General features: G+C 36.7%; 1 protein-coding gene and 1 non-coding gene across 12 annotated transcripts in view; one reads left to right on the top strand and one right to left on the bottom strand.

The window, feature by feature from the left end:
• CEP192 (centrosomal protein 192) overlaps positions 1 to 25,794 on the bottom strand; it is a 121,105-nt gene that overhangs the window by 87,127 nt on the left and 8,184 nt on the right. For 10 of the 11 annotated variants that reach the window (XR_011504548.1, XM_070513492.1, XM_014837307.3 and 7 more), the window contains exons 3-9: positions 25,480 to 25,605; positions 20,595 to 20,770; positions 17,956 to 18,008; positions 15,067 to 15,187; positions 12,543 to 12,691; positions 4,398 to 4,758; positions 3,824 to 3,967 (exon numbers count right to left, since the gene is read on the bottom strand). Coding sequence is in view for 10 of the 11 variants with exons in the window: in XM_070513492.1 (XP_070369593.1) it covers positions 3,824 to 3,967; positions 4,398 to 4,758; positions 12,543 to 12,691; positions 15,067 to 15,187; positions 17,956 to 18,008; positions 20,595 to 20,770; positions 25,480 to 25,605 (1,130 nt within the window). In the remaining variant the exon portion in view is untranslated. Of the gene's footprint in view, positions 1 to 3,823; positions 3,968 to 4,397; positions 4,759 to 12,542; positions 12,692 to 15,056; positions 15,188 to 17,955; positions 18,009 to 20,594; positions 20,771 to 25,479; positions 25,606 to 25,794 lie in introns of those variants that run through there. The other variant, XM_070513498.1, reaches the window with a different exon arrangement.
• On the top strand, positions 6,836 to 6,906 carry LOC123287499 (small nucleolar RNA MBII-202). Its single transcript, XR_006530823.1, has one exon. It is a non-coding gene; the product is annotated as a small nucleolar RNA MBII-202 (small nucleolar RNA).

The raw sequence follows: 25,794 nt of genomic DNA, 5'->3' as shown, positions 1-25,794 counted from the left end.
CTTTTCTCTGAACCTTAAGAGATTCTTCAGTTAAAGAAAAATCTACAGTTATATTGTTACCATCAGAAATCAGTCATGAATTCTGAGAAAGCAGAACTTAGTTTTTTATAAGAATTTATGCCCAATTCTTTACGAAATCTAAACAACAGTCCTCTCAAATGTCACCTGAATGCTTTAGTTGTTAAATTTTGAAGCAGTCCTTATGTCCCACTTTCCCACTCCACCCACCAAAGCCCATTCAGTGTTTAAATCCTAGGCCAGAAGCAGAAATAATGTGGTACCTCATATGCATGGAACTATCAGAGAGTGGGAAGGCAGAAATGTGGAAGAGGGAAAAGTATCTCAAGGAAATTTTCGGAGTAAAGTTTAAGTAGATACATTTTCATTTAAAATGACTGATGGCATAAAATTAAGCCCTTAGTCCAATCTTCTTCTTCTGAAAATCTCTTCTTACATTTTCAAAATTCTCTTCTCTAGTTCATCCTCCTTTCTTTCCTTCCATTAAACTTTTTAATTTTCCATAATCATTTTCCCCATTTCCTTACCACCCATGCTAGTCATTCTTTTCCTAACCACAAGGATGGTTTCATTAAATTCCTCCATTATCTATTTTCATTTTTCCTTTAATAATAATACACCCACATAGTTCAAACTTCAAAAGATCTATTATGTAAATTATGTTTCAATAAAGAGTTTTAAGAACTTAACCAAAAGACATAAAAAGGAATACAACACAGAAGTCTCCCTCTGACCCCACACACTACATCTCCAGAAGCAACCAATGTATAAAGTACCCATAAAGCCCCTATTTGATTTTTGAGTTCAAGTAGCTAGAGATTCCTGTAGTCCACTTTTTTCTTAAAATCTCTCCACTGGATGTATTTATAAATACATGTGTGTGCTCCCCTCTTCCACCTTTTTACACAAATGTTAGAATATTTTATATGCTTTTCTATGTCTTGGATTTTAAATAATTTCTTTTGGTGGTCATTCCATATCAGTATCTAAAGAGCTCCTTTACCATTTTTTATGGCCACAGGGTACTTCCCTGTGTGGATGTACCTTATTTGATCAGTCTCCTATTTTGTACATCCATGTTGCTTCCAACTTTTTGTTATTATAAATAATGTGCAAATAATAACCTCGCACATGCATCACATGCCATTTGTGCAAGTGTATCTAAAGAAAAAATTCCCAGGAGAACTGCTTGGTTATAAGGTACCTGCATTTGTAATTTTGCTAGATGCCGCGATATTGCCATACCTAGAGGCTGTGCCTATAATGTACTAGAATACCTGTTTCCCTCATACTCTTGCCAACACAGTTTCATTATCAAACTTTTGGATCACTGACAATGAAATCGAAAAGTAGTATCACAGGGTGGTTCCACAAGAAAGAATGAACTTTTTCTGTATATTTAACAAAGATTTTTATTTCCTTTTCTATAAATTGTCTGTTTACATACTTTGCCCAATTCTATACTGAGTAGTTGGTTTCTTTCTTATTGTTTATTAGAACTACTTACATGTTAGGGAAATGGGCCCTTAATCTGTAATATGAATCACAATTCTTTTTTCTCAGTTTGATCACTAATTTTTACGAACTTCTTACCAAAACTTAATATACATATGAAAAGTATATAAGTGTACAACTCAATGAATTTTCACAATCTGAACACATTTGTATAGCCAGATCAACACCCTAGATCAAGAAACAGAATGCTCCAGCACCCAAAATGCCCCTCGAGCTTCCTTCCCATCACTATATGCCCAACCAAGGGTAACCACTGTCTTTACTTCTTACTGCACAGAGCAGGGTATGTCTGAACTGTACAGAATTTAAATACGTTATGTAATGCTATATAAACAGAGTTATATAGCATGTGTTCTTAGTCAGCCTTATTTCATTAACAGATCTGTGAAATTCACCCATGTTGTTGCAAGTAGCTACACATCCTTCATTCCTACTGCTACACAGCATTCCAATGTATTGTCCAAACACAATCCATTCCATTGTTAATGGGAATTTGGGAGTTTCTAGTTTGGGGCTAATACACATAGTGCTGCTATAAACATTTTAGTGTATGTCTTTGGGTAAGTATATACACTCTATACACTAGGTATATACTCAGGTGTAGAATTATTGGGTCATAAAGTATGAAGTTCTTAAAGTTCACCTTCACAAGATACTGCCAAACTCGTTTCCAAAATGGTTGTATCAATTTACACTCCCACCAGCAACACATGAGAATTCCAGGACCACTGACTTTTTAAATGAAAAAGTCAATATCCACTGTCCAGTCTGTACCCTCTTGTTCTTTCTAAATCAAGATATCATTGATCAAGTTCTAATTGTAACTTAACCTCCAATTTCTGACTCATATTTTCTACTACTGAATATCCCCACCTCAAATCAATTTCTTCTGATTTTCTCCATCATGGTCAATGGTACTGCCATTTTCCCAAATAATTCAGACTACAAACCTCAATGTTTTCTTGCCTCTCTAATATCCCCTGAAATCCAGTCATCAAATCCTAACCATTTTATCTCCATGTCTTTCATTAGCTACTTTCTTTTCATTCTCACTGTGACACCTACAACATCCTAAGGAACCTCCCATTCAACTGACGATCACTGCCAGAAGACGACTCACAAAGCAAGTTGAACAAGCAAGTCTTCTATTGCTGACCAAACAAACCTCAACCTCTTTGGCATGGTACTCAAGGCTCTACCCACTCCCTGGCCCGATTGTTCCTCTCCGGCTTCATTTCTTCATCTCGCATTACTCTCCCCTTCCCATATCTTACTATAAATACCAGCCACATTGGACTATTTACCATTTTCAAAACATGCCCATGCTTTCTCATTCTTGTTCGTTGGTTTTCCAGCCCTTTGGAATTTCTCACACCCCCAAATATTTACCTGTTAAAACTCTACCTCAAAATCCACCTCTTACGTGAAATCCTCTGCTATCCACTCATGCAAAAATTCTCTCTCCCCTAAATTCCAAAAGCATTTGGTTAGTGTGTCTTATAATCCTGATGGTTGTTTTGTATTCTTGTCTGATGGACAGTTTCTTAAGGGCTGGAAAAATGCCTTATTTATCTCTGTACTTCCACATCATTAGACATTTAGGAGGCCTTAGTACAAGCAGCAACTAGAATAAGTGCTTCCTCTGACACCTTCTGAGCCTATTAAAAATAAGATGGCTTGACAGGCCACTGGACGCTTTTCCTCATCCCGGGTTTAGAGGCACTTAGGTACCGGAGGATTCAGAGCACAGCAACTCAAAATGTCATGCCTTCTGCAACCTAACCCGGTTTATCCTTTCACCATCATACATTCTGCAAATCAACAAACCTAACTGATGTTCCTAACACTCATATCCTTGGAGATTTCATTCATCTTTATCATCACTTTTCTACCATCATTTCTACATTTCTTAGCTTTTACTCCAAAATTGACTGGCTTTTGTAACTGCTCATTTATCAGAATATTTCTTTTGTTCAAGATAGAATTTTAAAAGTGACAAAGTAAAAACCCTTAAGGGGTCTTCCAACTCTACAATATGAAGGTTCTAAACTGAAGTAAAAGAGTGCTGGTCTGACTCGGTGTCCTTACTTAAGGAAAAGGCTCAGCTCATTCTGCAATGATTAGCACTGACTAACTCAAGCTTTTGTTCCTATAAAAAACAAGTGAAGAGCCTAAGTATTATATATTCCAGAAGGGATTTGATGTGGCCAACCAACATACACAGAGTAATCTCAGAAGATCATCAGAAACAGTGAAAATAGTACAATAAAGTGGTTATCAATATACTTACAACCAGATCTGAAGTCTTCACCCATCTCATCAGTTAAAGACATGTTTATATCTTGTTCTTTATTAAAAGATGTATAATAGGCAAGGTCAGTGACCCATCTGCCCTCTTCATTTTGATAGACCACACTCTGTGGTAGATCCATTTCTAAAAAATAAAATTCCAAAAATATCTAATGACACATACAACAAATAAAATGACATAATATTCTTAAATAATTTTATTTACTTGACTTATTTTAGTTATCAATAGTACTGAAATCTGCCCAAACCCAGTTAGAAAAAGGAAATCCATTTCCCCAAAAGAAAAGTACCTCTGTGATGGTGGACAAGCCAGCCTTAATCACAGTAAAAGTCTATAATGGAGAATGAGGGAGAAAGGAAAAGAAGACTAAGACATAGAAAGGTACACGTCCACTAGATCTATAAATAAAGATACCATTTTTTTCATTCATAAAACACTTAAATATTTTAATATGAAAACTTAGGCAAGTTCCACTTGGAAATATATTCTATTCCCAACATATAAACATTTTATATACTTCTTTACTTTTATTAAAAAAAAAAAGCCCACTTACGATCTTTACTCTTCTCGATAGACTTGTTACATTCACATGTTCGCCTTTCACTAGTTGGTGAGCGGAGAATATCAGTGGAATTAATTCCATTGTCACTAACAGGCTTCAAAGCTGCTATGTCCACAGTTTTTTGAATGGACACTTTAGGAGTCTCAGTGTCTAAACAGCTATCCACAGGCAAAACTGTTTCTGAATCTGATGCCAAACGCTTATTTTGATGAGGAGACCCTGCCTCCAGCTTTAAACGGTCTGTCGAGTCAAAATCACCTTTACTGGCATTTATGTCATGAAAATAAACAGGGTTAACTTTTTCATTAGTAGCCCTGACAGTCTTCACCAGAATTTCTTCTCTTGCACTTTCCTTTAAAAATAAACAACAGAGCAGCAGTAAGTTTTGTTTTTCATAACTCATTCCTAAATTTTATGGGAAAAAATTATGTAGCTGCCATAAAATGTTTATTATATAAAGGAACAGATTATACAGTATTTACTACAGTCTTCTAGAATATATATGAACCAATGTTAAGCAATTTACCAAAATCAAAATTCAATAATGTAATCATCACAAATATATACCAAGAGATTCAGACACCAAAAGTGGGTCCAACATGTTCATCACCTTAAAGGATGTTAGAAATGTCAGTGTAACTTTTATAATTACCACTAGAAGTCTCTACAAGGATGGTAAGCCCATTACTGTGACCAGCCTTATAAAATATAAATAACAGCCCTTGAAAATACAGACATTAATATCTTTTGAAAGAAACAACAAGTACTACAAATGGCCCTGAGAAGTCCAATAACAATTGCATCCGACATGGCAAATTAAGCCTTAAAACCATGCCCTCCAACATACTTTCCCAAATGGCACTTCTTTCTTTCCTAGAATAACAACTGCTGAAAAGGAAGGCTCAAGTGCCTACATTACCCTTTGCAGACATTCAGCTATCACCATTACCTCAAGTGGCAATAAAGCCTATAACAGCAGTCTTTTCTGTTGTAAGATGTAGGATGACAAAAAGAGCCTCATGGGCAAAGTTCTTTAAAGTTAAAACACTAAAAGGAGGTAGTTCTATATAAAAGAAAAGATGCTGACTTTGAAATAAAGTCATAGGTTTAAATCCTAGTGTCACCATTTATTAACTGGTTGATTTTCCAACAGTCTTATAGAAAAATTAAACTTACATCTCTACCTTATATCAAAATAAATTCCAGATGTCTTAAAGATTTAGATGTACAAGTACTAGAAGAAAACACGGATGGATAGTTTTATATTCTTCAGCAGATAACATCTTCTAAGTGTAATATTCTGGTGGGTTAAATTGTGTCTCCCAAAAAGAGATATGTCCGAGTCTTAACCCCAGGTACCTATAAAGTGTGACCTTCTTTAGAAACAAGGTCTTTGTGGATGTAATTAAGTGAAGGATTTTGAGATGAGATCATCTTGGATTTAAGATGGGCCTTAAACCCAGTGAGTAGTGTCCGTATAAGAGAAGAGAGAGGAAGGGCTCAGAGGGGCACAGAGACAGAGAGGGAAAGGCCATGTGAAGAGGAAGGCAGATACTGAGTGATGCTGCCATAGCGAAGGAACACCAGGAGCCACGAGAAGCGGGAAGAGGCTGGGAAGGAGCCTTTGGAGGGAGCTTAGCCCTTCCCACACCTTGATCTCAGACTTTTGGCTTCTAGAACTGTGAGAACGAATTTCTGTTGTTTTAAGCTAGCAAAATTTTGGTAATTTGTCCCAGCAGCCCTAAGAAACTAATACAAACACTAAAACCTAAAACACATAAGAATGAGCAGAGGGAAGACCATGTGAAGACACAGGAGGAAGACAGCCATCTACAAGCCAAGGAGAGAAGCCTAAGGAGAAGCCAACCCTGAGAAAGCCTTGATCTCGGATTTCTCCAGAACTGTGAGAAAATAAATTTGTTTGAGCCAAAAAATTAAATAAATAAATAAAATGCATAAGGATCAAAATATCACCTTAACATAGAAGGTTATAAAAACAATAGTTAAAATATGAATAGCCTGATTTTAAAAAAAAGACAAAGGAGGAGCTAGCCCGGTGGAGCAGCAGTTAAGTGCACATGTTCCACTTTGGTGGCCCAGGGTTCGCTGGTTCAAATCCCGGGTGCAGACACGGCACCACTTGGCAAGCCATGCTGTGGTAGGCGTCCCACATATAGTAGAGGAAGATGGGCACGGATGTTAGCTCAGGGCCAGTCTTCCTCAGCAAAAAGAGAAGGATTCGCAGCAGTTAGCTCAGGGCTCATCTTCCTCAAAAAAAAAAAGACAAAGGAGACAAGTGCCACTTAAAACTAGATAATTATTTTTCACATATGATACTAGCAAAGATTAAAAAGAACCAGAATGTGAGAAGTTAGCTCTCTCCTCAGTAAAGGGACTTAAAACAATCTTGAATAAAGAATGCAGTCAGGTGATGACAGTCTCCGGAATCACTGTTACGCTTTGATGAAGACCCCTTTACGTGCTTGGCTGAGGAGTCAATGGTGGCAAAGCTTCTGTCTATGGGAAGTTATCAAGGTCTTGAGGGGAAAGGGAAGTTATTGTTTACTGGGCACAATTTTTGTTAGGAAATATGAAAAAGTTTTGGGTATAGATTCTAGTGACGATTACACAGCACTGTGAATGTATTTAATGCACGGAATTGTATACTTACGAATGGTTAAAATGACAAATATTATGCGGTATATAAAAGAGTAATTAACAAAAAAAGTCATAAATACTTGGAAATTAGAAATAAACTACTAGGGGCCGGCCCCGTGGCCAAGTGGTTAAGTTCGCACGCTCTGCTGTGTCGGCCCGGGGTTTTGCTGGTTCGGATCCTGGACGCGGACATGGCACCACTCATCAGGCCATGTTGAGGCAGCATCCCACGTGCCAGAACCAGAAGGACCCACCACTAAAATATACAACTATGTATTGGGGAGATTTGGGGAGAAAAATCAGAAAGAAAAAAAAGATTGGCAACAGTTGTTAGCTCAGGTGCCAATCTTTAGCAAAAAAAGAAATAAACTACTAAATACCATTCATTGACTCCACGAGGAAACAAAAAGGGTTAGATAGAATTATATACTATCTAGGATAGAATTACATACTATCTAGAAATAAAGGAAAAGGCAACAGCCACAACGGAGTATGATACATTAAGGAAAAAAGGACTATAGTTACATGCAACAATATGGATAATCTTAGTAGCACTGAGTGAAACAAGCCAGTCACAGAAGATTATCTATAAGATAATGACCTTGGTATAAAGTTCAAAACTAAAACTAAGTAATGTATTACACACATATGCATGGATGTGGAGAAACTGGAACTCTCACACATTGCTAGTAAGAATGTAAAATGATGCAGCAGCTATGGAAAACAGTATAGCGGTTCCTAAAAATTTTTTAATAGAATTACCATATAATCCAGCAATCCCACTTTCCAGTTCTGGATATATATTCATAATGATTGAAAGTAGGATCTTAAAGAGATATCTGTACACTCATGTTCATAGCAGCATTATTCACAATTGCCAAAAGGTGGAAGCAACCCAAATGTTTGTTGACAAATGAATGGATAAACAAAATGCAGGATACACATACAAAGCAGGATTATTCAGCCTTAGAAAGGAAGGAAATGCTGAAACATGCTCTAACATGGATGAACCTTGAGGACATTATGCTAAGTGAAAAAAGCCATTCACAAAAAGATAAATTTCTGTGATTCCACATATATGAGGTCATCTAGAGTAGTCAAATTCATAGAGACAGGAAATAGAATGGCAGTTTTCACGCGGTGTGGGGAGGTAGGAATAGGGAGCTGTTTAATGGGTACAGAGTATCGGTTTTGCAAGATGCAGAGTTCTGGAGATAGACTGCACAATGGGAATGTTCTTAATACTACTGAAGTATACGTAAAATTGGTGAAAATGCTAAATTTTATGTTATGTACATTTTACCACAATTAAAAATTAAAAATATATTTAAAGCATGAAAAATGAAGACACAGAATAAAGCAAAAAAGCAAGCATTATTTCAGTAAATATGTAAAAAGTGGGTATCAGTGGAAAAAAATTAACCCAGGTTCAAAACCCACATCGTTGTTTATAAAACTATATTATCGTTAGGAGAAAATGTTGGAAAGGGGAAATGCTTCATGACCATTGAAGAAATGGAGCAGAGAGAACAATGATAGATTCTAACAAGTGGAAAATGTTTAGGTAATAATAGGTAATAAACGATATACTTAAAAGAAAAACTAGAATGAAGGAATTGTGAAGGAGACAAAAATCTTATGATCCAAATTATACGTAAAGAACTCATAAATACGAAGTTGATAGCTAAAATCCTCTTGATAAAAATTTTTTTCCAATTCTTTCCTTTTCAGGTATGGAGAGTTTTCACCACCAGATGGCACCTACGCTCCTGCAACTCCCACGATTTACATTATTCTGGTGGGGAAAAAAATGTCTATTTCTTATATACAGCAAAATTACAACAAAAAAGAAAGAAATTTACTTAAGATGGTCAGAGTTGTTCAGATGACATTCAATAAGAAAAATGGGCTGCTGATCTTACCAAATCAAGGATACAGTATTATCACCTCATGGTAACACAAAACCGAATCACTTTAAAATATGAGAAACATAAGACATTTCATGAATTAATGTAACGTATTTTATGACTGACCTACAGGTAGGGATCTCCCCCCATCCAAACAGTAAAGCTGTGATGAATGTGTTCATTCCACACTACCCCGATCGTCAGCTGCCAGAGGCCAACCCTCCCTGTCCCTCCATACTCACTGCCTTCCTTCAACCCCTGCCGAGGACCTCAAGACTTCACCATCAGAGAGCCTGAAGGCTCCTAAAGAACCTGGCTATCTTATCAATTAAATACTTTTTTAGAAGATGGACTAGAAATGGATCATCAGAAACTATGTTTTTACTAACACAGAACACTTCCAAACTTCAAAAAACTTTTAGAATCTACCTCAATTAGAACTTAGGGACTTCTTTCAATAGGTACAATGAGATTCAATAACCAGGATTCTGCCTTACTATAAATTATCTAAGTATTTCTTTTATTTTCCTACTAAGTTTCACGAAGAGAGATTATCTTTGTATGACCTACAACACCAAGCACCATACCTATCACTAAGCAGGTAGCCAACAATTCTTTATGTTGAAATGACCTGACCAAGATGACTACAAATTTGTGAGTACTCAACAATATTAAAACTAAAAATATTCTGTTTTTAATGACAAATAGTCACTAATTAGAAAAATGATTACTGTACTATAACAGAAGGTCCTTAGCCCAAAAGCAAATGGCCACAGATAGATATATTTGTAAAATTTATGAACTATCACATTTTGACAAAATCAAGAGAATTAAAGAGATGCTGTCTCCTTTTCTTTCCTGACTTGCTGCCTCTAATCAGCTGAAGGCTGGAGATGTGTTCAATAAATATATTTAGAACTATAATTCCATAATGTCAGATGACTAAACATATGACCAAGAGTAAACAGCACTGTCCTAGGAGGGAAAATCCACTGATTTCTAGAACACCTGGAACTAGATTTCTAGAACTAGAACACCTGTTCTAGTTACATGAGGGAAGGGGTATTGTACTTTACTGTATTTGTACGAAACTGAGAAATAATAAATTCTTGAAGCTGCTGAACAGGCAACTTCTGGATAAGTAAAATATTCCTATATAGAAATATTGTAGAATACAATCTCGATAACAGAAATTCAAACAAATTGATGTACTCTAGACCTACTGAAAAGTAACCAAGGACTTGCTCTACCTAAAACTGGAAAGATAATTATAATCTGGATTAAGGGAAGAAGGGAGAAAAAAAGTAGGAACAGGGATTTGTAGAAGAAATACGCAAGAGAAAAACTAACCCTGGGCCAGACTTTAACGTACTTTAAGGATTATTAATTTGAAACACAGAGACAAAAAGAATATTATATACATACATATATATGTCATTGTAACAACATTAACCTAGTGTTGACAAATAGAATGGAATGGTAAAAATACTGCAAATAGGGCAATAAATTAGACACATGGTAGTAAGCATCTTGAACTTGAGTAGTGGTAAAGGAAGTAAACAGGAAAGAATAAATCTAAGACATGGTCCTGAGGACATACTGACAAGACTTAGGTCTCCTGAGCTTCATTGCCTTTAAAATGACAATCCCACCAACACTTGCTGCTTTAATACACTCTGAGGATCACTGTGAGGATCAAACAACTGTCTCTCTATATATACACACACACTCCCTATAAATTAAAAACCATCATACAATACTGAGGCATACTTTACTTTTAAAAGAACGACAAAGAGAGCCATGGTGTAGTGGTTAAATTTGGCACACTCCACTTCAGCGGCCCAGGTTCCTGGGTTCAGATCCAGGGCGTGGACCTACACCTCTTGTCAGCTATGTGTGGTGGAGACCCACATATAAAATAGAGGAGGACAGGCACAGATGTTAGCTCAGGGCCAATTTTCCTCAAGCAAAAAAGAGGAAGAGTGGCAACAGATGTTAGCTCAGGGCAAAACTTCCTTAGGAAAAAAAAAAAGAAAGACAAAGAATTGATAAAAGTGAGAAACGACTATCAAGTTTTAAGTGTAGGAGTAATGGGGTACCATTAACAAACAGAAAAATATGAAATAATGAAAAACAGGCCAGAGCAAAGTTAAAGATGATCACTTTGCTTTTTTATTTAATGTTATGCACTGAGCTAAAGAACTTTTCAAATGAATAGTCTAAATGCAAGCCATTAAATATTTAAATTTAAGAAAATGCATAAGTTGAATATTTAATATAATCTTGATAGATAATCTTGATATCAAAGATACACACACACAGAAACATTATCATTAGGGATTTTTTTTTAATCCTCTCTATTTTCCAGAAGTCAGCTCATATCATACAAAAGATTTTTTATCCTTTTCGCAGAAAATTTAAAGAAAATGCATATGAACTTACTCCACAGGATGCAGAGCAATACCCTTCAAACTTTCTGCCCTTTCTTTCTCTTTTTCAATTCTCCAAATATTAGAGGAAAATGGGAAAACACCATCTACATGCCTTCTACTATCTCCAGTACCTACAGAAGGATGCCTGATAATTAATGTAGAAGGAAGTGGAAAAATCACCATTGTCACCACCAATGTAATAACTGTTTCTGGGAGGCCTCAACATGATACTAAAACCAGTTCTTCACGTGACCTCGATGTATGATCCAACAGATTATTTATTGATAACGAAGAGGGAAAGAAAGGCACCTTCACCAGTAGATATTTGGCAGATACTGCATTAACTAAGATTATCAATAGTGGGTCAAACAGACTCATACATCTCCTGATGTGATGTAATGAGAAGTACACAACATTTCCCGTTTAATCGTTCATGAGAAAAATCTTTCATCTGAATTCTTGCCAAAATGTTTAATTAGGAAAGAAAAAAGCAATCAGATATATCATAAGATGAGTCATTTTAGAAAACAATGAGCCTAGATTTTACAAAAGCTTTTCAAAGACATGAAAGAACTATTCCAAATTTAAAGAATAAAGAGATGTGACAACCAAATGCAAGTGCAATCCTTGATTAAATCGTGGATCAAAAGCAATAAAAGGCCATTTTGGAGACAACTGGGGAAATCTGAATACGAACTGTATACTAATTTAAATTAGTGTATCAAAGTTAGATAACAGAACTGTGATTATGTAGAAAAATGTCCTTATTCACAGGAAATAAATGCTGAAGTATGAGGATGAAATGTTATAATATCTGCAACTTACTTTCAAATGATTCAGTAAAAAAGTACATAACTTACAGAGGGACAAAGAAAATGCAAAGATGGCAAAATGTTAACAATTGGTTAATCTGGATGAGGGGTATATAGATGTTCACTGTACTATTAATTTCTCTGTATGTGAGGGAAAGGTAAGAAACAGCAAAGGACGGGAAAGGTATTTCTGGGAATCAGTTTATATCTGGGAAAAATAAGATTCGAAATAAAACCAAAAGGCTAAGTTTTATGTTAACATCCAATGAGACCAGTAATAATTTCCTAATGTCAGATTTCTGAAAAACCATAAAGACTGGAACATACCTGACTAGGATCACTTGTAGACAACTTAAAATCTTTTTCTGGAGGTTCCTGTCCTTCCAGATCTTCATATATCATTCCTGGAATCGCCAGCTGTTCAAAATAAGCCTCCAAATGATCATCATAAAACTCTTCATCATCAATATCATCATCTATTGGTAAAATGGAGAAAAAATTGGACAAGAGTTAAAGCAGTAACTGAAAAAGTGGAAAAATGGCAGATTATTCAGAAAATGGTATGGCAAAGGGTAACTATCGAAAAAGGATAGATAAGCCTATCATAGGAGAAGTAAAAATAAATTCTAGGTGAATTAATGATTAAATGTAAAATGAAACCTCAAACAATATTTGATCTTGAGAAAGGAACTAAGGAAAAAAGATATAACAAAGTTGAACAGTGACAGATATGATTAAAAAATATTCAACTTCCATCAAAACCAAAAAGTTACAAACAAACCAGTAAAACAACACTGGCTCTGGTTTTCAGTATTTTAACACCCAGCCCAACAAGGGCAAGATAAAACTAGAACTCTCAATCACTAACAGTTTGAAAGTTGTCACTGCCTTTTCAAGAGGATAATTTTGTAATCAACATTAAAAGCCTTAAAAGTGCTCATAACCTTTGAATTAGCTATTTCATCTGTAAGAATCTAGACTACTAAAACAACGACCTGTAATGAGGGAAACAAAAGAAAAAATAAACAAGTGGGAATTCACCAGATTAAAGAGCTTCTGCAAGGCAAAAGAAACTAGGATCAAAACAACGAGACAACCCACCAATGGGGAGAAAATATTTGCAAATCATAAATCTGACAAGGGATTAATCTCCATAATATATAAGGAACACATAACTAAAGAATAAGACAGCACACAACCTGATCAAAAAGTGGGGAGAGGAGATGAACAGACATTTTTCCAAAGAAGATATGCAGATGGCCAATAGGCACATGAAAAGATGTTCAACACCACTAATCATCAGGGAAATGCAAATCAAAACTACACTAAGATACCACCTGACACCAGTTAAAATGGCTGTAATCACTAAGACTAAAAATAATAAATGTGGGAGAGGGTGTGGAGAGAAGGGAACCCTCACACACTGCTGGTGGGAATGCAAACCGGTGCAACCACTATGGAAAACAGTACGGAGATTCCTTAAAAAACTAAAAATAGAACTACCTTATGACCCAGCTATCCCACTACTGGCTATCTAACCAAATAATCTGAAATCAACAATCCAAAGTAACATATGCATCCCTATGTTCACTGCAGCACTATTCACAATAGCCAAGACACGGAAGCAACCCAAGTGCCCATAGACCGATGATTGGATAAAGAAGATGTGGTGTATATATATATACAATGGAATACTACTCAGCCAGAAAAAAAAGACAAATTCATCCCATTTGCAACAGCATGGAAGGACCTAGAGGGAATTATGCTAAGCGAAATAAGCCAGTCTCAGAAAGACAAACACCAGATGATTTCACTCATATGTGGAATATAAAAAAACACGTGGACAAAGAAAACAATTCAGTGCTTACCAGGGGAAGGAGGGTGGGGGGTGGGCACAGGGGATGAAGGGGAGCACTTAAGTGTTTACAGTCAAGAAATAATGTACAACTGAAATCTCACATTGATGTAAACTATTATGAACTCAATAAAAAAAAAAAAAAGAAGAAGAAAAACAAAGACCTGTATAAATTCAGGTCAACAATTCCTTTTGCACAATTCCCCAATGCAAAAATATCTACAAACACTGGCAGCAAAACCTGTCCTGAATTTAGTTTCTATTTAGCCCACTCAGCTCATCAGCCTGGCCTTCAAAGCCATTAATAATTTGGTCCCTGCCTATTTTTCTGGGTTTATTCTCCAATTCGGCCGCCTACAGGTGCTACAAATCTGCCACAAAAAACCACTGGCTATTCCCCAAACACATTCTATATGCCCCACCTTTGGGTCATTGCTGAAGCTGTTCCCGCTTCCTGAACTATACTTTTCCTCCTGTATCTATACTAGGGCCTATCGCAGACAAGCTTTTTCAAGAAAGAGGAAAAATTGCATCCTCTTTCAATAAAACTTCACAAATACTTTTAACCAAAATTAATTTGTCACCCTCCTATGATTCCCCCAGTTTGTACTGTTGAGATATACTTAATACAGTCCGAGGTTAAGCTATGCATTTCTTTTCTTACTTGGCAGGTCTTGTAGAGAACAGAGGCTAAATATTTCATTGTTCCCCAATTTCTTAACATAGTGCTTCATACTGAGTAGCACCTAAGGTGACTACTTTGTACCATAATGATATTAAGCTGAGGGATGAGCACAATCATATCAGGATTGATATACAGGAATAAGTTTTTAAAAATCCCATCACTTAACAGAAGTGGCCATTTGAGTGCTGGTAGGTAGGGGGTAAAGGAAAAGCCAAAGAAAGAAAACGCTGGCATAATAACTACTTTGAATGAAGCAGAAAGCTGTGGAGTGGCAAGAAAAGACGAGGAAAACACAAGTTACTTTACGGTACCAGAAGAACCTTCCAAGCTTGTCAGTGACATAAGTTTCTCATTTTCTATTAAACTAGTATGGCTTAAGTCATTGTTTGGATTATTATCTTCAAAATGTTTTCCATCATCAGGAATAACAATCTATAAAAAAAATAACACATGGTTAAGAGAAGCACACTCACAGCTTTGAAGACCACAGTACAAGGCTGCAAAAAAAAAAAAAGACCTCCAAAGTGCTCTGTATCTGTAATTCACAATTTAGGCAATGACAAAGGACTAGTTATTTTATATGTATTGATACCTTTCTTTCTGCCCCCTTACCATGCCCCCTCCCAACTCATCCAATGAGACACTAACGTCATATTGTGTGCACACGCTCGGAGGACCTAGTAATATAGTTAGTATGCTAATACACAACTGAATTTGAGCAACACAAGGCTTGCAATAGGAAGTGAAGATAATAGCAAAGTTGGACTCAGCAACTTAGACTGGAACAATCAGTTTCTCTGCTCCTTAACCCAGGGACCATGTAACCCTAAGAGCACACAGCAATTTGCTAAGGACACTCAAGGCCCAGAATAAAATATAACGTTTCCTTCTAAGCGTCGATTTTATTTCACAATCATATTAAATATATATCAAACAATATCATCTTAAGAATTAGACTGCAAAATGCACACTAATTCTTAAAAGAAAAACATGAGCTCTCAATGCAATCGCATAACTGCACACAGCATAACAGTGCTGAGTTATGCTCATAAAGATCTCAGGCATCAGGGGCATAAGGGGCTACTGTCGTGGAACATAAGCACTGAGTTTTGAAATTTTTCATAATAAAAAATTGGGGAAAATCTACATGAGAAAGAACAATATATAAATTATCTCTGCCCTTTTGGTCACACCTGCTACTGAGAACTCTATCCACTCTGCCCTGCTTGGTGCCTTACACATGGGCCAAGAGACCCTGCAAAACGTCTCTATTCCAATAAAGTGGTATAGCTCTTACAGTTTAGACAATGAGACCTACAAAAACATTTCCTTTGCTGACGTGGCAGCCTAGACAGTCAAAGCTAAACCAAAAGTCAAATGCAATAGTGGCTCCTTCTGGTCTAAGGTTTTCCCACATATTTATTATCCCCCTGCTTTCACTTTTTCACCCCTTTTATCAAGTATCTTGTGTTTCTACACTTGTTTTGCTGTTTCCCAGTTTTATGGTCCCTCTCTTTTATTATCAATGATTTCTAATACTTTTAGGAAGTCAATTCTTCAACTATCCTAAAAAAATAAATTACCTACCATATGGAAAAGTTATGTTCTCTTTCTTTAGAAGCCATTTTTTATAAATGTTCTAAAATTAAGCAAGTAAAGTGTAATTTGTTAAAGAAGAAGAATTAAATTTCATGTTTAAGAAATCACACTTTCTGACTCCATTTCAATTTGACTATATCTTTACTTCCTCTAAAAACACATCTGTCACACTTGAAAGTTATTAGTGGTTACATATACGGAGCAAGCATACAGCGCGGGAGTTGACAAACATTTTCTATAAAGGGCCAGACAGTAAATTATTCCAGATTCTGCCAGCTACACAGTCTCTGTCACAACTTCTCAACTCAGCTGTTGTAGCCCAAAAGGAGCCATAAACAATACAGAAACAAATGGGCACGGGCTGTGTTCTGATACAACTTTACAAAAACAGACAGCAGATCAGATTTGAACAATGAGCTACGGTTTGTCAACCCCTGGCATTGGGAAATAACTCTTACTTTAGCCCCTTTTGTAATCATTTCATGAAAATTCTTAAAAATTCTTATGAAAGTATGGGGCCAGCCCCGTGGCTGAGTGGTTAAGTTCGCGCACTCTGCTGCAGGCGGCCCAGGGTTTCGTCGGTTCGAATCCTGGGTGCGGACATGGCACCGCTCATCAAGCCATGCTGAGGCGGCGTCCCACATTCCACAACTAGAAGGACCCACAACTAAGAATACACAACTATGTACCTGGGGGCTTTGGGGAAAAAAAGGGAAAAAAGTAAAATCTTAAAAAAAAAAAAATTCTTATGAAAGTAAAACAAAAATTACACCTCCTTTTTATAAGTTTTTAAAGTACTTAGTTGATATTTTATCAACAAGTATCATAAATATGAGACTACAGGCCTGCAATCCCAGTTCACTGTTTATGTTGCACATAAACTGTTTATCTGCTTAGCACCACGTCCTGTGAAGAACTCAACTCTTTATACTTCATGTGGTCCTGGTGGGGTTGTCAGTCACATTCCTCTATCTGTACATGTACATACACTGATGCATGTGTATGCACATACACACACACAGAGAAGTGGACATAGGGTACAGGCTCATAAATCAGAGTACTTCATCCCAACCCACCCCGGCACAGTGATTTAAACAGCGGGAGATGTCTGACACAAGAGCTCAGTAGAGTTGTCTTATCTTTTTTTTTTAATTTACCCTCAAAGAAAGATCACGCTCTTCTTTTTTGATCATGAATGTTAAAAGTGTAGATTCAGGTTACCTACAGATGAAGACAACCTCCCTATCATTCAACAAATTATTCAGTGCCAACTATGTACTGGGCACTCCGGATACAATAAACAACACAAAGAGAAACCTGTACCCTTGTGGAGTCAACATTCTAGAGGGAGCCAGCACAAAACGAAGTAGAGAAGAGGTGGAGATAGTCCTGACGACACACGAAGCCCAGGAATACAAAGGCCCTGGACCAGTACTGCTCTCAACATCCTGGTTACTTGAAACAGCAGGTTGCATTTCTGCTCTTTATAAGTAGAAGATTTCTAACTAATATTAATACTACTTAGCACTTATATATGTGAAATAGGGACTTTCACTTTCCTAATAACACTCTAGTAATTGATAACAAACATAACACATTACCTTGTTATCCTTATCATTCATCCATGATGGTAAACAAAAATCAACAGGTGAGTCTGTTTAAGAAAAAAACAAAAACTGAAAGACCAAGTTATTTTATCAACCAAATACACAATAATACCTAAAAATAACAAAATTAATGAACTAAACACTCTTCCCTTGAAATAGAATAGAATACTTTCAAATGATGGTATAGCAACCCATCACTGGTTAAATTAAAAAACCATTACAGTGGGGAAGTGTAAAAAATTATGTACATGCTAGAAAAACTTGAATATGAATCTAATCAAGCCTTTAAAGCTAACTGCTGCTTTATGGGGGATATGAGGAAGAAGGAAACAAACAAACTTACTCATGACACCATAAGTAAGCAAAAAGACAAATCCAAATAGGGCGACAATCTACAGGGTGACTGATCTTGCTTTTCTCAACAAGGCCCTGACTTGAGAGAGACAACAACAAATGTCCCAGAACGTAATATAACCTTGCTTGGACCCCAATTCAAGCAAACCAACTGAGATAATTAGTAACTGAATATGGACTAGAGTACCAAATGATAATAAAAGAACTGTTAAGTTTGTTAGCAGTGTTAATACAGCACTGTGATTATGTAAGAAAATGTCTTACATACTAACTGAAACTGAGGGATACATACTTAGATACATACTAACATATGTAGAAATAAAATGACTTTTGGAATTTTAAAATATCAGAAAAAAAGTAACAAAAGAACAGAAGAGATGAAGCAAGTATGACAGATCTTATACTAAGTGAAACTGAGGGATGGGTATACGGGGAGTTTTTCTTTTAACTAATATAAAATTTACATACCCTAAAATCACCCTTTTAAAGAGTACAATTCAGTGGTTTTTAGTATATTCACAAGGTTGTACAACCATTATCACTCTCTAATGCCACAACATTTTCATCACTCCAGAAAAAAAACACTGTGCCCATTAGCAATCACTCCCCATTTTCCCCTTCCCCTAGTCCTAGCAACCACTAATCCACTTTGTCGCTATGGATTTGCCTATTCTGTATTTATAGATTTATCTATGGATAAATGGAATCATACAGCATGTTGCCTTTTGTGTCTGTCTTCTTCCACATGTTTTCAAGCTTCATCCATATCATAGCACATATCAATACTTCACTCCTTTTTATGGCTAAATACTCCTCCATTCTATAGACATACTACATTTTGTTTACCCATTCATCAGCTGATGGAGATCTGAGCTGTTTCCACTTTTTGCCTACTGCGACTAATGCTGCTATGAACATTCATGTACAAGTTTTTGTGTGGACGTATGTTTTCATTTCTCTTGGGTATACACCTAGGACTGGAATTGCTGGGTCAGTAACACTATGTCTAATGTTTTGAAGAACTGTCAAACTGTTTTCCACAGCAGCCGTACCATTTTACATCCCCACCAGCAATGGATGAGGGTTTCAATTTCTCCATATCCTCACCAACAAGTGTTCTTTCCCATCTTTTTGATTATAGCCACTCTAGTAGGTGCCAAGTGGTATCTCATGGTTTTGATTTGCATTTCTCTGATAACTAAAGATGTTGAGCATCTTTTCACATGTTTATTGACCATTTGTACAGCTTCTTTAGAGAAATGTCTATTGAAATTCTTTGCCTATTTACAGTATTGGCTTGTCTTTCTATTGAGTTTTAAGACTTTCTTTATTCTAGATGCTAGTCCCTTATCATATATATGATTTGCAAATATGTTCTCCTATCTTTGGGCTGCCTTTTCACCGTCTTCATAACGTCTTTTGAAGCACAAAAGTTTTCAATTTTGATGAAGTCTAGTTTACCCATTTTTTTCTTTTCTTGCCTGTGAGTGTGAAGAGTTAATGCCATTCTCTATACTTTCATATATATTTGACAATTTTCTTCAAGAAATACAAAAATCTCTTGAAATTTTTAACTTAAACATGTAAATGCATATTTATTCACCAATCTTATAATTAGGTGCAAGCAAGGGTTTTTGAGTATTGAACCACAGTTTGAAGTTACTTTGCTACATAAGTCTATAATATAGTTTTCAATTTCTAGTTTTGATTTCTTTGAAGAGAACAGAGTACTTAAAAGCAATCTGACAGCAAAAGCCTATAAATTTAATTTATTTATTTTACAATTTTCCCCACATTTTTACAGTTTCTTTCCCAGATCTAATTTGATGGCAATTTTTCAAATGACTCCAAAGCATTCAACTTGGTTTTCTTAGAAACAATTTCTTTTAGAATTTTAATTCACCAGTTTATATAAAAACAAGTTTAGGAACAAAAATGACTGTTGAGAAGAAGATAAATTAATTGGTGGGGGGAAATATGAAAGGTGTATTAGAAACAGTCTCCTTGTCTTGAATATAAAATGTGCTGTGGTGATCAGGCAGCATGGTTTCCAAAGGAAAGGAGATTTCAACTTAATCAGTAAAGTAAATTAAGAGATTGATTAAGAGACTTTTTCCTATAAAAGTATTATAAACATGATATTAATAGGCAAATGCCAAACAAAAGCATTTTCAGCTTACCATATGATAGCTTAAGATAAATACATGTCCAAAGATAGAGAAATGAGAAAAGAAATTAAAATATACACATTAAGAAATTAATTTCTAATAGTTCAGTACCTTGCATTTGTTCCAGTGGTGAAATCCGACCAAAAAGATCTTGGCTCTGAAAGGATTTTGCAGTTTTAGTTTGCTCCTCTTCTGTTCTTGCTGTATCTCTTTGAAAAACTAACTCTTTGAGGACAGCATCTGACAAATGTTGACTTTCCATATAGTTCTTTTTCTTAGACATAGAACTTTTTTATTAGGGCAGAATAATGATAAAATGTTAGTTACCTTCGGTAATCTATAAAATATCTATTAATCTATTATCTATTATGTATTTCATCTCTCAAAAAGAAAAAAACAGATACAGTGAAAAGAAACATTTCTGGGTCTAGCCAGAAACTACAATTGGTAACGCTCTGAGTGTCCTGGGGACTGCAGCATCATTTTGGGTCCAGTGACGTAGTCTTCAAAATCAAATATCATATTGCTACTCTGCCTCTCAAGAAATGAGGTTTTTCCTTTCCCGCCTAAGTATCTCTGAACCTATCACAGCTAGAGAAAAACTCGGCTTTCTAAAATCAAGGTAGACTTAAAGGATACCAGTATATTTGCCAAATAGCTAGCTAATTCTCTGAATAACTAAATGCTTTAAAAGTTGTACTTTTAGCTCCTGTCACTGGTTCTTGTCCCCATCTTTCTACTTCTGTTGTTTTATATATGGATGAAAATGTTTTTCCTTAAAGCCAATTTTCCTTCTAATCTACTGCAAAAGCTCTTGGGTCTATCACAGCTCACCCACAGCCATTTCACCAGCAATAAGGAGGGGTAGGAATGCAACTTTAGGAAAAAGCCTCTAAATACAACAAATTCATCATCTGAAAAACTGATACCTCGGGCCAGGCTTAGATCTGGCCAGGATGCATGAAAAGAAAATAGCCCTTCCATATGTTCCAAATCTTAACCCTTTCTGCCTGAGGCAAATCCCCAGCTTTAATTCACTTCCCAGTTTCGCTGTCTCTTTATTGGGGCGCTACAGTACACAGAAAGCCATTACCTTAATCCCAACGTGTGTTCATAGGTAGGTCTAGGAAAGTTTCACCCCAAATAGAAGCTGAGTAAAAGGGAGGGATGGGGTAGGTGGAAAGACTACAAATGGATACAAAGTCCTATGGTTGAAAAGACAGAAAGAAAGAGAGGTGGGGGGAGGCAAGATGGTGACATGAGATAAATAAAAGCAAGTCCAGATATTTAAGTTAATTTTCAAATCTTAAAGCCCTCTCCTGAGAAGAGCATGTAGCCAGACCTTTAGAACTTCAGAGTAACAGAGACAGTTAAGGGCACTCTAAATTAACCACTGCCACTCCTCAAAACAATTTACTTCCTCAAACCTATAGCTTTCCATTGTTTTTATTTGCCCGTAAGAATTTCTCAAATCAAGTCCTAAGCTTAAGTAAAAGCAGCAAGAGCGACTTCCAGGAGTCCATTAAAATGACAGTAAGGAAACCTGTAAAAGTAAAGCAATCTGGATGAGAGCTACCATTCCCAGCCCAAGCTTACCTCAGATTCTACAATCTGAAAAGCAGATGGGGTATGCAGGAGAAAAAATAGCTGTTGTCCAGAACAAAAACAAAAGGACCCAGAACCAGAAAACAAATCAGCCAAGAAGAACCGCAGAAAGTTTCCCGACTAGAGTCAGAAGGATGACAGGAGGGAGCCAGGAGGAGAGCAGAAAGGAGGGGTCGACTGAAGTCTATCAGACGACCATGCCAGGCAGTACTCTGCTCCTGCTCCCCAACCCACACAAACAAAACAGCAGTATCAACGTGACACTGAACACCTGGGAGGAAGGCTCTTCTCCAGACAAGGCACATGAAACTTCTGTGCAGAATGAAGCTATGGTGATGACAGCAGCCCAGAATAAAGCGTTAAACACCTGTCATGAATTTAAGACTCCCAGACTGCTTGCCCTAAAGTACTGCTGCCCAAGAGTACTGTCCCACTCACACAGGACCCAAAAGAAATGAGACCTGGACACACAACAGCCGAGGATGCCTCCACTAGCAACCCAGAGGACAGCCACAAATCAGACACAGGAGAAGGAGCAGCTCAAGAGATAAAAATAAAGACGAAAAACTGAACAAATAACCCCAGAGACAAGGAATAATTTAGAGAACTTTGAAAAATCTCAATTAGAACTCTCAGAAACATTCAAGTAGCTATTACATCCACAAAAAGGGCCATTACAAGAAAATGAAAAGATCAGAAAAAACAGCTCTCAAAATTATGAGTGCCAGGTGATTGAATAGAAGGGTCATCTGCCTTAGTACCTGCCTTAGTACAACTCTAATCCTTTGACCCCTTCTAAGCCTCCAATCCATTCATATGCCACAGTTCACTCTCCCTCATCCTTTTGATATCCTCTCCTCTACCTTAACCTAAATCCCATGGCCAATCATCAAACACCCTCAACTCCCTTATCCCTCACTGCCTTCATCAAACTACAAGCCTGTTTAAACCAAACATCACCATCACACTGAGCAGCCTCACACTAAATTTATGACCATGGTCCTAGAGTGGGGCCCCTAATGCTGTCTGACAATCCTACTATTTCCCTTGTCCTTTCACCATCCCACACTCCCATATGATTATTTTATATCTCTCTTTCAAATCAACTCCTCCTCACTGAGTTGATGGCCAAGCCTCCTACTTCACTGAGAAACGTGAAGCACTGAAAAGACAACTCCCACAGATTCTTACCACACATACCCACATAGTCCACCCTCCCACCTACTACAGAGGAACTATCCATGGGCCTACCCCTCTAAACTCATTTTCTCCACTGCACGTTAGATCCTAGCCTCTCTCATTTACGCAAAGACTTTGCTCCAGCAATTCCCTTCTCTTTCCACATAATCAAATTTTCCCTTTCCAGGAGATCATGCTATTACCATTCAAACATGCAGTAACTTCTTCCACTACAAAAAAAAAGAAAAACTTCTTTTGACCCACTACACCCAGTAGCCACCACAGCTCCACTTTTCTGCACTCTTTTGCAGCAAAACTCCATGAGTCATCTACTCTCACTGTCTGCAATACTAACCTCCTATTCTCTCTTAAATTCACTCTACTGTGTAACTGTGCCTCCCCGTACTTCCACCAAAACCACTTGTCAGGGTTAGCAATGACCTAACCTCTGCTAATTCCAAGGGTCACTTCTTAGTCCTCATTTTATTTGACACAATTGGGTAACTCTCTTCTTTTATATATTTTCTTCACATAGCTTCCAAGACACTCTGTTTTCTTCCTACCTCTGATCACTATTCCTTAGTCTCTATGGCTATTCCTCCTCTCCCAACTTCCTAATGTTGAAGCACCCTGAAGATCAGGCCTTGGCAATCTTCTCTTCTCCATCTACCTCACCACTTTGATAATCCAACCTCCAAAAAGGCCTTCCTGCTTCCAGTCTTGCCTCCCAACAGTTTGTTTTCCATACAGCAGCCAGAGTGAGCCTTTCAAAACACAACTCAAATGGAAGCCTCTGATGGGTTCCCCTTTCACTCAAAGTCAAAGTCCTGGCTCACCCTATTCCAGCCTCCTTCCTGCTCTTTGAATATACTGGGTATGCCCCTACCTTAGTGCCTTTATGCTGGTTGCACCCTCTACCTGAAACCTCTTCCTCCTGATGCCCGCATGGCTAACTCCCTCCTTCAAGTCTCTGCTCATATCTTACACCTCCTCAATAAGACCCACACTGACTAGCTTCTGCCTTCCTGATAATCCTCCTCATCATGTTCTATTTTTTTCTAGCACTTTTCCCTTCTAATCTACTATAAAGTTGGGTTATTTTCGTGTCTTCTTGTTTAATATCTGTTTTGTTCACTGGTATTTCCTAAGCACTTGGAGAAGTACCTGGCACATAGTAGGCACTCAGTCAAAAATACACATTCAACGAATGAACATACAAAGAGTTAACATCTTCAAGATATAGAAAGTGCTTACATCTAAATATTATCAAGAGACAATTCACAATAGAAACATAAGTAACGAATAAACATTTAAGTATGTTCAACCCATAAATAGTCAATTACAAATTCAAACACAGAAAGCTTTAAGACTATCTGTAATACCACCATCAAGAGATAAAGACAATTTACATTTTGGTTTATAGCCTTTCAGACTTTCTTCTATGCATTTATACGTGTGTATAATGTTTTTTTACTTCTAAAATTAAAGATCAAAAATAATACCACCAAATGTTGAGGAGGGCTCAGAGAAGTAGGCATTCTCATGTACGTCTTCTAGCGGAAGGGTAAACTGGCACAAGTCTTCTAAAGAGCAATGTGGTAATTTGTAATGGTCATCAAAATTAAATATTTGTAACTCAGTAATTTGAATCCTAGGAATTTATCTTAATAAAATAATCTGGTAGGTATGCAAAATATATGTATAAATAAAGAAGTTCATTAAATTTACAATAGCAAAATTCTAATAATCTAAATGCCTCATATGGTAGAGCCATAACATTATGTCACATATCTTTTTTAATTGTAATTGAAAGGTGAGCTCAATATATTAATTTTTACAAGTTATGAGCAGTATGTACAGTTTAATCCTATTTTTGTAAAAAAAATTTTATATATATGCACATAGAAAAGAGTCTGGAAGATTATAAATAAAAATGTAATCAACACCTATTCTCTAGTTAGTGGCATTATAGACCTTTATTGTATTCCTTATAATTCTCTGTACTTTCTACTTTTTTCAATGAGCATATATTACTTTTAGAATCAGAAAAAGTGTTTTCAAAGACTAAAAGTGTTTGTGATTAAAATCATATAAAGAAAATTCTTAAAGATTCTTAGAATTCATCAAAGACACAATCACACTTTCATTTTTCATAAGACACAGTGAGACCTGCTTGTAACACAGTGAGAGCAAGACAAAGGTAGGAACTTACTCATCATCCTGGAAGCTAAGCTGTAACTTCTCTCTTGGTTCAGCTTCACACTGGCTACTGGGAGATGACTCAGATGGAATAGAAAATCCCCCTTCTACTAAATAAGATGCCTGGTTATCAGAATACCTACACACAAAAAATTTTGTTTTAGTTGTTAATAGTTAAATTATGCACATTTAAAATTCACCATGTCATAGCGCTGCATGATTGTAAAACCAACCATCAGGGATAAAAACAAATAGGGCCGCCAGTGTTCAAAACCATGATCCTACGTGCAAAGGACTGAAAACCTACGGATCAGCAACGGGGTGTGCA

Source organism: Equus asinus, chromosome 7, assembly GCF_041296235.1.
Source record: "Equus asinus isolate D_3611 breed Donkey chromosome 7, EquAss-T2T_v2, whole genome shotgun sequence".
NCBI classification, from domain to species: Eukaryota; Metazoa; Chordata; class Mammalia; order Perissodactyla; family Equidae; genus Equus; species Equus asinus.
Note: the sequence above shows the minus strand (reverse complement) of the source record. Positions and strands in the feature narration are given on the sequence as shown.